Consider the following 13667-nt stretch of genomic DNA (forward strand, 5'->3'; position numbering starts at 1 on the left):
CAACTTTGTGAAAGTCTGTTGTGACCAGGCTGCAACCAGGCTATGCACTTTTTGGGGCAGTTTTTATTTTGGTTTCAGGGTCTCCTTTATCATTCCACCAATTGATTGTCAGGTAGTAACAATACCGTCTATATTTGTACAGATATGTGAGGTATTTGGACACTCAGCAGAATGAGAAGCATCTGTCTGTAGTGTCAATAATTACCAACCCTTCATTTAATTTCAAAATGACAGCACACGAGGCTGGCATTAATTTCTTAGATATCACCATATTTAAGTTTGGAGAAAGTGAGGATTGCAGATGCTGGAGATCAGAGCTGAAAAGTGTGTTGCTGGAAAAGCGCAGCAGGTCAGGTAGCATCCAAGGAGCAGGAGAATCGACTTTTCGGGCATAAGCCCTTCAGGAAATCCAGCAACACATTTTTCATATTTAAGTTTGCCCAAGATTACTTGCATAAATTGATAAACGTTTTTGAAATAACTGGCAAAACACGACCATTGTCCAGGACTCTTGATGTCATGGCTACTACGTTTCTATCATATGTAGATACAGTTGACATACCATACCCTGGAATTCTCATGCTTAATACCCTTAGAGAAACTGCAGAAGTTCAAAGCATCCCACCAGCTTCTCTTGGGATGCTCATGAATGCAGTCATCCACATCACACAAAAACATTGAGCCCCGTCAGTCTGTTCTACTATTCAATGAGATCATGAATAATCCACAACCTTAGTCCATGTGCTCAATTTACTGTCCATTCCCTTTCCACCTTGGGCTAATAAAAATCTGTGATACCCTACTTTAAAATCAAGAATGGACTTGAACATCAACTGACTTTTACAGAAGGTGTTCTAAGCTTCTCCCACTTCGAAGTATTTCCACTCTAACCCAGCACCAAATTCCATTCCTCATAGGTCTAGCTCTTCTTTGATTATGCAAATCATATGAAAATCTTCAAATTTGTGTCTGCTGTACCTTCAAAATCTTAATCAAACGTATTCTAAATTCCACAGAAAGCAGGCAAGTAATGAAAAGTACAGAGAGACAGCAAGCAATTTCTTTCCAAAGCTACCTGGAAAATTTCATCACGGGTGATCAGAATATTATTCTCCACATGCATACATGCACTTACACACGCACTTACACACAGGCGTGTGCATGAATTGAAGGTCAAAGAACATGCTCCAACCTTAAGAATTCTTACTGGGGTTTGCTGCTGATTGGCAAATTATTGACAGCAGTAGCAGATGCAGGCAAGAATCAGGGGAGGAATGGGTAGGTCATGGTCAGCTCAGTGCAAAGTCAGACTTTTGCCACTATGGCTCCTGGTCTAGGGTGAAGCAGCAAGGTCAATGATTGGGCAGAGGTGACAAGGTGGTTAGTGAGGGAGTGGAGAAACCTGCTAGGCGTGCTGAAAAGCAGATGAGCGATTGGGAGAAGAGAAAAGAGAGGTGGAGTCTGTAATGCAGGAAGTAAGGGGAGAAAGAAGCCAAGACGAAGGGAGGGAGAGGTGTGCCGGAGGTTGGGTATGGGTGGTGGTTGTAGATTCGCATCTGCAAAGAGAGGCAGCAGTTTTGCACCTGTCAAAAAAAAGATTTAGCTAACTTGGAGCTAGGAAAAGGAAAGCTTAAGGGTCCCAATGTTGAAGATCTATTATCTTCCGACTAAAGTGAGGAAAAACATTTTAAAAGACAGCAGGGACCATTTTTATTTTAGTGGTTTGTGTGTGGAATGTATTTTGTGGAGATGATGGATGTGGGTACAGTTACAATGTTTAAAAGACATTGGGATAAGTACATGAATAAGCAATGTTTGGACGGATATGGACCAAGTGTAGGCAGGTAGGACAGGTTTAGTTTGGGATTATGGTTGGCATGGATTGGTTGGACTGAAGGATATATTTCCATGCTGCATGGATCTGATTCTACATGGGGAGAAAATGTAGTGGATACTTCTACTGCAAGTTAACATGTCAGTTACTAATGATAAAACAAATCTGCAATCTTTTGTAAATAAGTTTGAGTTTTAAAACCATTGGAAATCAAGACCAGTATACACTGCCAGGCAAGGAGAACAATTCAAAAGGATGGGTTTACCAATCCAACTGTATTTCATGCAGGCCGACTGTAACCAGTCTCAAAGAATGAAGAAAATTTGTTGGCTGAAATGTTCTCCTCTTGATGTTAAAGTGCAGTTAACTTGCAGGTAAATTTCTTGAAAAGTTCAGTCACTTTCTGTTTTAAATTGACGCATTGGGAGACTTGGTGAGGGTTAAGAATGGACAGGAAAATGAAAGGTGATCTCAGTGACCTGAAAATAAAACAATTGGTCAAGTATCCTTGTTGCCTGTTTTTCCAGTATAACACATAGCTGTGTCCTCCCTATTATATTTTAGTTGACACCAATTTCATCGACTTCTCCATCAAGATTAAGCTAGGTATTGTGCATTGATGGCCTGCTTGTATGCAAAAAATATTCTCAAGAATGGACTGTGTGATGGCAGCAATTGAGAAGCTGGAACAGAAGCAGAGTCACATTAAAAATAGCAAAGGATCCACAGTCTGAGCAACGATCCTGAACACATGGCCTTCTTCTGCAGTGGCAGTATCTCTGCCATTGGACTAGGAGGCTTGAATTCAAGTCCCACCTGTTCCAGAGGTGTGCAATAACATCTTTGAACAGGTTGATTAAAAGAAAAGGTTAATCAAAAAGAGGTACACAGTCAGTTCTATAACGTGGTAGTTACGTTCTTGTTCTCGAAGAAATATGAGACAGTTCAGAATTTTGTTTCCTCCTACCAGATCCTGAGAAATTATTGATGCTATTAGAACCAGCAGGGTTTTAAAGATACAAATTATCATGATTATCACTTTGCAAAAAAATTGGAAACCCTAGACGTAGAATGCAAAATGGACAAATTGGATTATTTTAAAATTATTTACCAATGGAATGTGGGCACTGTTGAAAAGGTCCTTAATTAATACATGTTCCTTTATGACTTTAATGACCTGAATCTTTGAAATGTTGACTCTATGTGGTGCAGTTGCTTCCAATTTGCTGTTATGATTTTCATAATTTATATTGCCATTTTCAAATTTAAGTTGGCTCGGCTTTTATGGATTTATGAAAAAACGGATGGAATCGATGTTGAATGTACAGTGAAGTCAGTGTATTCATGAATCACAGGTTGCATCCCGGTTGGAATGCTGTGTGGTCCTGGGTACGACACTTGAGAGAGAATGTCAGGTCCTTGCGTTGTGGAAGAGATTTACCAAAGTGGGATGAACAATGCAGTACTTTGTATGCAGAGAAATGGGAGAAACCAGCTGTTTTTAGCACATGAATGATTAAGAAGAGATTTCCTGGTGATTTAAAAAAAATTGTAAATGGCCTTGATAGTTCATGAGGGAGAAGTGTTTCCAGTGGCAGTTCAATTAGTAACTGGATTTCTGGAGAACAAACAAACACATAGGTGCCAACCACTTCCAGTGTCACTGAATGGACCACATGGAGACCAAGTGGCAATAAAAATGTGCAGAAGGGGAGGCAATAGTCTGGTGGTATTATTGCTGGACTGTTAATCCAGAAACTTGGCCAATAGTTTTGGGTCCTGAGTTTGAATCACATGATGACAGATGGTGAAATTTGAATGCAATAAAACAAATCTAGAATTAAGAATCCACTGATAACCATGAAACAATTGCTGATTGTTGGAAAAATCCATCTGACTCACCAATGTCCTTCATGGAGAGAAATGGGCTATCCTTCTGTGGTCTAGCCTACCTGTGACTCCAGTCTCATCGCAAAGTAACTGACTCTCAACTGCTGTCTAGTCAATTAAGGTTGGGCAATGAATGGTGACCTAGCCAGCAGCACCCAAATCCTGTAAATAAATAGTTTAAAAAAAAAAATTCTGCATAGTCTCCACCACCTACGCCTCCAGGATTGGACTATTGTCTTGTGCTAATTTAGATTAGATTACATTACAGTGTGGAAACAGGCCCTTCGGCCCAACAAGTCCACACCGACCCGCCGAAGCGAAACCCACCCATACCCCTACATTTACCCGTTACCTAACACTACGGGCAATTTAGCATGGCCAATTCACCTGACCCTGCACTGTGGGAGGAAACCGGAGCACCCGGAGGAAACCCACGCAGACACGGGGAGAACGTGCAAACTCCACACAGTCAGTCGCCTGAGGCGGGAAGTGAACCCGGGTCTCAGGCGCTGTGAGGCAGCAGTGCTAACCACTGTGCCACCGTGCCGCCCTAAATGGGAAGAAGGGGCTTATGCCCGAAACGTCGATTCTCCTGTTCCTCGGATGCTGCCTGACCTGCTGCGCTTTTCCAGCAACACATTTTCTTGCCTTGTTTTGAGCCTATGTCTCCTGTTTTTGCCTCAACTCTGACTATCCCTCAAGAATTTGCTAAGTTTCTGGGATCACCCTTCATTCTTGTAAAGTCCTGAGGATCTAGGCCCAGTATCCTCATTCTCTCCTCATAGGACAATCCCAGGAATCAGTTTGCATGCAATAATATCCATCCTTAAAGCACAGGAACCAAAGGTGCCCACACAATACTCAGGATGTAGTTTTGCCAAGTCCTATGTAACTAAAGCAAGATTTCTTTGTTCGTGTATTCAAACTATTTTATTGCAAAAAAGCTAATGTACCAGTTGCATTCTAACTTGCATTACATGCAAGTTTTCAGGGACTTGCGATTAAGGACCCAGGGGTTACTTTGGTTATCTCTTTCAAATCTCATCCTATTAAAAAATACTTTGTGCCTTTGTTCCACCTACTAAAGCGGATAACCTCACACTTAACCACATTGCAGTCCATCTGCCATGCTCTTGCTCACTCATTCAACTTGTAACTCCTTTAAAGCCTCTTTGCATCCTCCTTGTAACTCATTATGGTCAACTAATTTTCGTATTATCTGCAAAATTGGAAATATTTCAGTTAACTCCACACCCATATCATTGATACACTATCGAACTGCTGTGGTCCAAGTACCCCATTGGTCAGAGCCTACCAACCTAAGAATGATTCATTTATTCCTGCTGTCTGCTTTCTGCCTGTTAACCAATCCTTAATCCATGTTAATATATTATCACCAATCCCATATACTTGAATTTTGTTTACTTAATTCCTTCTGTGGCACTTTATTAAAAACTTTCCTAAAACTCCAAAACACAATATTCACTCAGTTCCCCTTATCAGTTGTGCTGGTAGTATAAAAAAAATCAGATTTGTCAAACACAATTTGCCCTTCAAAAGATTATGTTGACCCTGGCCCCCTTAGTCCAAGAACTCCCACCTACATTCGGGACACCACCCATGCCCTCCACCTCCTCCATGATTTTCGCTTCCCCGGTCCCCAACGCCTTATCTTCACCATGGACATGCAGTCCCTGTACACTTCCATCCCCCATCACGAAGGACTCAAAGCCCTTCTTCCTTTCCCGCCATACCAACCAGTACCCTTCCACTGACCCCCTCCTTCGACTGACTGAACTGGTCCTCACCCTGAACAACTTCTCTTTCCAATCCTCCCACTTCCTCCAAACCAAAGGAGTAGCCATGGGCACCCGCATGGGCCCCAGCTATGCCTGCCTCTTCGTAGGATATGTGGAACAGTCCATCTTTCACAGCTACACTGGCACCACCCCCTACCTTTTCCTCCGATACATCGATGACTGTATCGGCGCTGCCTCGTGCTCCCACGAGGAGGTTGAACAGTTCATCCATTTTACCAACACCTTCCACCCCGACCTCAAATTCACCTGGACCATCTCAGACTCCTACCTCCCCTTCCTAGACCTTTCCATTTCTACTTCGGGCGACCGAATCAACACGGACATTTACTATAAACCGACCGACTCCCACAGCTACCTAGACTACACCTCCTCCCACCCTGCCCCCTGTAAAAACGCCATCCCATATTCCCAATTCCTTTGTCTCCGCCGCACCAGTTCCAATACCGTACAACCCAGATGGCCTCCTTCTTCAAAGACTGCAATTTCCCCCCAGACGTGATCGATGATGCCCTCCACCGCATCTCCTCCACTTCCTGCTCCTCCGCACTTGAGCCCCGCCTCTCCAATCGCCACCAGGACAGAATCCCACTGGTCCTCACCTACCACCCCACACCAACCTCCATATACATCGTATCATCCGTCGTCATTTCCGCCACCTCCAAACGGACCCCACCACCAGGGATATATTTCGCTCCCCTCCCCTATCAGTGTTCCAAAAAGACCACTCCCTCCGTGACTCCCTTGTCAGGTCCACACCCCCCACCAACCCAGCCTCCACTCCTGGCACCTTCCCCTGCAACTGCAAGAAATGCAAAACTTGCGACCCAACCTCCCACCTTACTTCCCTCCAAGGCCCCAAGGGATCCTTCCATATCCGCCACAAATTCATCTGCACCTCCACACACATCATTTATTGTATCCGCTGCACCCGATGTGGCCTCCTCTATATTGGGGAGACAGGCCGCCTACTTGCGCAACGTTTCAGAGAACACCTCTGGAACACCCAGACCAACCAACCCAACCACCCCGTGGCTCAACACTTCAACTCCCCCTCCCACTCCACCAAGGACATGCAGGTCCTTGGACTCCTCCATCGCCAGACCATAGCAACACGACGGTTGGAGGAAGAGCGCCTCATCTTCCGCCTCGGAACCCTCCAACCACAAGGGATGAACTCAGATTTCTCCAGTTTCCTCATTTCCCCTCCCCCCACCTTGTTTCAGTCGAATCCCTCGAACTCAGCACCTCCTTCGTAACCTGCAATCTTCTTCCTGACCTCTCCGCCCCCACCCCCACTCAGGCCTATCACCCTCACCTTGACCTCCTTCCACCTATCGCATTGCTAACGCCCCTCCCCCAAGTCCCTCCTCCCTACCTTTTATCTTAGCCTGCTGGACACACTTTCCTCATTCCTGAGGAAGGGCTCATGCCCGAAGCGTCGATTCTCCTGCTCCTTGGATGCTGCTGCGCTTTTCTGGCAACACATTTTCAGCTCTGATCTCCAGCATCTGCAGTCCTCATTTTCTCCTGTCCAATCAGACAAGCATTTTCTAAATATCTAGTAATTTCACCATTTATAATAGATTTGAATATTTTCCTTACTGCTGAAATCAGATAAATGGATCTGTAGTTCAGTGTTTTTCTCTTTTCCTCCTTTCTTTAAACAGTGGGGTTACATTTGCAGCCGTCCAATATGGAGACACCATTGAAAAATGAATAGAATGTTGAAAGATAATCAACGTATCCACTATCTCCATAGTCCTCTCTTTCAACACACAAGGGTGAAGGTCATTGGGCCCTGGGGTTTTGCCAACTTTCAGTCTCATTTATCTCTGTACAACGACTCTTAATGCTGATTTTATTTTTCAGTTCCCCACACCAGCTAAGCCCTTGGAATCTTAAGGATTTCAGGGCGAACAGACACAAAGCACTTGGTTAGCTTTTCTGCTATTTCTCTATTTCTTGAGATGGGCCAAAGGTGGAGACTCTCCTCTGTACTGTAGATCTCTGATTCTATAACTCTTTCCTATTGCAAAATATCCCGTCTCTATTTTATTGGATCCACACTTTTTAAACTGATTTTATTTTTTTTTATAATTTGTTTTTCTGCCTTGTTGTTGTACATTTATGTTCTCTCGTCATCAATTTCTTGATCATCCTTTGAATATTAAAAGTTATTCCAATTCTCAGGCTCAGACTGTAGGCTTTGTGCACAGAAGGATAGATGTATATATTGAGGAAGTGAGAGTTGAAGCAAATTGCTAGATTTTCAACAGAAGTAGAAAGGCATTGCAGCTGCTGGAAGTCTGAAATAAGAATGGAAAATGCTGGAAGTATTAAGCAAGATAGGCAACCCACCTTGGAAGAGAAAGTGTTCATTTTTCTGCTTGATGAGCATTCCCTACGATACTTGCATCTTGGCTTCCAAGATGCATTCACCCAACATTCCCTTACACCCATCGAAGTCATGGGAAAATTGAATTAGTTAAATAAAAAGGTGACTTTTGTTTAGTCAGGCATTTGCTACAGACTACCAAGTATTGAAAAGGAGGAAGAGGAAGAAATACTTTTTCATGCAATGTGGGTGATGATGCAAGGATAATAGTTAGCACCCATCCCCAAGTGACCTTGAAAGATGTTATGATTTGGAGATGCCGGTGTTGGACTGGAGTGTACAAAGTTAAAAATCACACAACACCAGGTTATAGTCCAACAGGTTTAATTGGAAGCACACTAGCTTTCGGAGCGACACTCCTTCATCAGGTGATAGTGGAGGGCTCGATCGTAACAGAATTTATAGCAAAAATTTGCAGTGTGATGTAACTGAAATTATACATTGAAGAATTGATTGTCTGTTAAGCCTTTCATCTGTTAGAATACAGTGATAGTTTCACTTCTTTCATGTGTAAATCACAAAACCCTTTTTTTTAAAAAGTTGCATTCTTGGGTTAGCTGTTAACAATGGTGATAGCTAGACAATATGTTGAAGGTGTTAGCCCCCTGTGTTCTCTGTCGATGCCATGATGTTTAGATTGATTCCAATCTAAAAAGTGAGATAACAGAGTTTTACATAAATTCATGCAGTTTTTGAGCTCAGGAGTTCTACATGAATGTATACAGTTTTTGAGCAAAGTGCAATGTAACTCTGCAAGTACAAATTCACCCCACAAAATATGTGTGCGCATGTGGGTCTTTGTCTGTCTGTGTGTGTGTGTGTCTGTCTGGGGTGGGGGTTGTGAGTGTGAGAAAGTGTGTGTGTGTGTGTAGTGAGTGCAGAGTGTCTTAAGTCTGTGAGGGGGTGCATGTGTGGGTGTGTGTGTGTCAATAAGGGTGTCTGTGTGTACCTGTGTCCGTGTGTGTGTGTGTAGGAATGTGTGTGTGTGTGTGTGTAGTGCAATGGTGATCACCTGTAATGTGACATGAACCCAAGGTCCCGGTTGAGGCCCTCCCTATGGGTACCGAACTTGGCTATCAGCCTCTGCTCGGCCACTTTCCTCTGCTGCCTGTCCCGAAGTCCACCTTGGAGGATGGTCACCCGAAGGTCCGAGGCTGAATGTCCTGGACCACTGAAGTGTTCCCCAACTGGGAGGGAACCCTCCTGTCTGTTGATTGTTGTGCGGTGCCCATTCATCCGTTGTCGTCGCCTTTGCTTGGTTTCCCCAATGTACCATGCCTCCGGGCATCCTTGCCTGCAACGTATAAGATAGACAATGTTGGCTGAGTCACATGAGTACCTGCATGTACAAGGTGGGAGGTGTTCCCACGCGTAATAGTGGTATCTATGTCCACAATCTGACACGTCTTGCAGCGTCCACCATGACAGGGTTGTATGGAGTTTATCCTGAGAACCGGGCAGTTTGCTACGAACAATGATCTGTTTGAGGTTTGGCAGTTGTTTAAAGGCAAGTAGTGGAGGTGTGGGGAAGGTCTTGGTGAGGTGCTCATCCTCATTGATAATGTGTTGCAGGTCACGAAGAACATGGCGTAATTTTTCAGCCCCTGGGAAGTACTGAACAACGAAGGGTACCCTGTCAGTTGCAGCACGTGTCTGTCTCCTGAGGAGGTAATTACGGTTCCTTGCTGTGGCACGTCGGAACTGGCGGTCGATGAGTTGAGCATCGTACCCCGTTCTTGTGAGGGCATCCTTGAGTACTTCCAGGTGTCCGTCACGTTCCTCCTCATCTGAGCAGATCCGGTGTATGCGTAGGGCTTCTCCATAGGGAATGGCTGTTTTAATATGTTTTGGGTAGAAGCTGGAGAAGTGTAGCATTGTGAGGTTGTCTGTGGGTTTGCGGTAGAGTGTGGTGCTGAGGTGTCCATCCTTGATGGAGACGCACGTGTCCAAGAATGAGACAGACAGTCGAGAGTCGTCCATGGTGAGTTTGATGGTGGGATGAAACTTGTTGATGTCACAGTGTAGTTTTATTAGTGAGTCCTCGCCATGGGTCCAGAGGAAGAAAATGTACCTGGTGTACAATGTTGGTTGGAGATCCTGCATAGAGAAGAAATCTTGTTCGAACCTGTGCATAAAAATGTTGGCTTATTGGGGTGCAAATTTGGTCCCCATGGCTGTTCCGTGTGTCTGGATGAAGAATTGGTTGTCAAAGGTGAAGACGTTATGATCGAGGATAAAGCGGATGAGTTGTAGGATGGTGTTTGGAGACTGGCAGTTGTTGGTTGTTGAGTACTGAGGCTGTTGCCGCGATGCCATCCTTGTGGGAGATGCTGGTGTAGAGTGCCATTGTGATGAGGAATGTTCCCGGTTCGACTGGTCCGTGGGTGCTGAGTTTCTGTAAGAAACGCACACAGACACCCACACACACACTCCCACACATGCACCCCCTCACAGACTTAAGACACTCTGCACTCACTACACACACACACACACACACACACACACACACACACACACACACACACACATTCTCACACACACACACACACACACACATTCTCACACTCACAACCCCCACCCCAGACAGACAGACAAAGATCCACATGCACACATATATTTTGTGTGGTGAATTTGTACTTGCAGAGTTACATTGCACTTTGCTCAAAAACTGCATGCATTCATGTAGAACTCCTGAGCTCAAAAACTGCATGAATTTATGTAAAACTCTGTTATCTCACTTTTTAGATTGGAATCAATCTAAACATCATGGCATCGACAGAGAACACAGGGAGCTAACACCTTCAACATATTGTCTAGCTATCACCATTGTTAACAGCTAACCCGAGAATGCAACTTTTTAAAAAAAAGGGTTTTGTGATTTACACATGAAAGAAGTGAAACTATCACTGTATTCTATCAGATGAAAGGCTTAACAGACAATCAATTCTTCAATGTATAAATTCAGTTACATCACACTGCAAATTTTTGCTATAAATTCTGTGTTACGATCGAGCCCTCCACTATCACCTGATGAGGGAGCGTCGCTCCGAAAGCTAGTGTGCTTTCAATTAAACCTGTTGGACTATAACCTGGTGTTGTGTGATTTTTAACTTTGAAAGATGTTAGTCTTGAACCTCTGCAGACCATGTGTACTTCTAGGATTTTGACCCAGTGATAATGAAGGAGAGGCAGTATCATTCCATAAAAGGAACAGATTACGTTGAAGAGGAAATAGCACATGGTGGTATTCACAAGTATCTATCCTTGTCCTTCTAGGTGGCAGAGGGCAGATGCTCAGAGAAATTTGGCGATGGTAATGCTGTTAAATATCAAGGGAATGTAATTATGTTGCTGCTTCTTGGTAATGGTTTGGCATCTGTTGTCAATAATGCTACTTGCAGCTTATTATTCGAAGACTGAACATTGTCCAGATTATGTTTCATGCTGGACACGCTACTTAACTGAAGTTAAGTTCAAATTTAAGGTAGAGTTGAAATGTATCAACACTGCCATTGCGAGGAAATATCCTTACACCAACTTAAACGGTTAAAGATGGTTGGGCTGAGGACATTACCCTGACGTACTCTTGAAATTATACCATAAGGCTGACTTAAGCCACCTCCAATGAGCACACCCATCTTCTTTTGTTGCCACTGTGACTCGATCATTGAAGAAATTTCTCTCTTACTCTAACTAACTTACTCCAGTTTTGCTGGTATTACATGTAGTTAATAATATCTAGAGCAGTCACTAAGACATTTGATATGATGCTCTTAGAGTGTAGTCAGTTGGATTGCTCACTATTTGCAATGGGTACACTTCTTCCAGTTTATTGTGTCAGGTTTCATTTGTGAAGCAATACAAGTGGTGCACCACTCAACATTAAAACCTGAATTTGATTAGTAGTAAGTTGCACTGTAATAATTGCTAAATGGTTCATTCCTTCAGGAAAATATGATTGCAAGTGAATAGTTCATACAATTGTCTTTATAATGTTTCGGGATTGGGGCAATTTATTTTAAATAGTTGCTGGATTTTATCGTCTGGAGCTCATGCTGCATCTCAACGAGTAGTGAATATTGAGCATTATTGTAATTTTCTTCAAAAGATGAAAAATTAATATTGCAGTAAAATACACAAGCATCTAATGGCTCAATTAAGCTGTGTTAAGGCATGTATCGAACAATTCTAAAATTGTCATCTTTGTTTTTAATTTCTTCATTGCCTCAGCCCTCCCTATCACTGTCATGTCTGCCTGGCCCACAGCTGTAACCTCTTGGACATCCCCTATTATAGTTGCTTCGTAATGGCTTTGCTTTCATCTACCTAGGCCTTAAACTTGTCAATTTCTTCCCTAAACTCTTTCCTATTTAAAATGTACCAGAGTGATAGCTGGATTATAGGCAAAACAGAACCAGAATGATGTTCTATCAGAAACTATTAGTATCTAAATAAGCCAGAGCTCTGTCTTGTTCAATTATCCTCATTCGAAATGCTCATATCTGGCCTTTGCTGGAGAGGATGCAGCTTTGCTGTGATACACTTAGTCAAATGGCCTGCTGCCACTCACTGCAGGTCTCTCAGCTAAATAATGGTCACTATGCCAAGTACATTGGAGACTAGCCTACCTGTAATTGCTGCCTCGAGGGATTTAAGTTCTTGGGAAAGGAATTGAGTTTAAAATAAGTGAGGAGGAGAGATAATTGGAACCATGGGAGTATCTTGATGAAATTCTTCAGAGTTACAATCTTAGCTTATTTGTACACTTCATTTTGTCACAAAAATGTGTGTCAGAATTGGAATATTTTTATTCTGGATTATGAAGACTTAATGAGAGTGTTTCCCTCATTTAGTTGACAGATCTCGTCAGTCTCTGGTGAGCCCCTCCAGTAACATCCGCCGCACATCATCGTTGGACACACTTGCAGCTCCCTACCTCACCGGTCAGTGGCCACGTGATGTGCACAGCCATTCTGCTCCTTGTGTGAGAGATAAAGCTACACAGGTATGTCAGGTGAAACTCGTTTACTTGGACTGTGCTTTGTTCCTAACTGATATGTGGAAGCTGGAGAAGGTTGGACTCCAGCCAGTGCTGTTGTCAAATTGGCTCATGACTGATTTGTGCATACATATGCTTGGCTTCATTTTGTATGGACTGACACCCTTTGCTGACAAAAAAAAGCAATCTTGGACTGACATTTCAATTGAGAGTGCATCCATTGCCTTTAGTGTGACAAGAGTTCGAGATTTTTTTGGTATCTTTTGCAAGGAGAATGTGCTGTCTGATTTCTTCGAATGCAAGAACTGATCTTATCGTCTCCTGTTCTTTAAGAATATTCCACTTGGGAAATGTTTTCTCTCTCTGAATCATATTTTTGAATAGTTTGATTAGATCACTCTCCTCTTTCAAAATTCAAGTAAACACAAACCAGTTTATGCAATTTGTCACAATGAAATTCTTTTAAGGGTGTGTAGCATGCTTCTGTATCTGTTCATACTGCAGTTTCACACCTAAACCTGAGAATAATGTTCCTGAATGGGTTAAATGTGGCTCACTAGGGTATAGCTAACCTACCAGTCAATTCAAAGCCCCATAAGAGAAAGGCCACCGTCTGTTAGCTGTTTTGATTATTTTTTGTACCCTTACATAAACTTTTAGACAATTGTGTAAACTGTCTTGCTTCTGCATTTTTCCAGTTTCTTGCCGTGAAGAAAATACTCCAGTCTG

The 13667-nt window shown here is 43.1% G+C and overlaps 1 protein-coding gene across 3 annotated transcripts in view; it reads left to right on the top strand.

The window, feature by feature from the left end:
- The window catches only part of LOC122551455 (protein FAM117B), a 236934-nt gene that overhangs the window by 40944 nt on the left and 182323 nt on the right, over positions 1–13667 (top strand). For all 3 annotated transcript variants that reach the window (XM_087988934.1, XM_043693382.2, XM_043693380.2), the window contains exon 2: positions 12793–12944. In XM_087988934.1, the coding sequence (XP_087845060.1) occupies positions 12793–12944 (152 nt within the window). The remainder of the gene's footprint in view (positions 1–12792; positions 12945–13667) is intronic.

This window comes from Chiloscyllium plagiosum, unplaced genomic scaffold, assembly GCF_037043375.1.
Source record: "Chiloscyllium plagiosum isolate Xiang-an unplaced genomic scaffold, Cpla_swu_hap1 HiC_scaffold_7, whole genome shotgun sequence".
NCBI classification, from domain to species: domain Eukaryota; kingdom Metazoa; phylum Chordata; class Chondrichthyes; order Orectolobiformes; family Hemiscylliidae; genus Chiloscyllium; species Chiloscyllium plagiosum.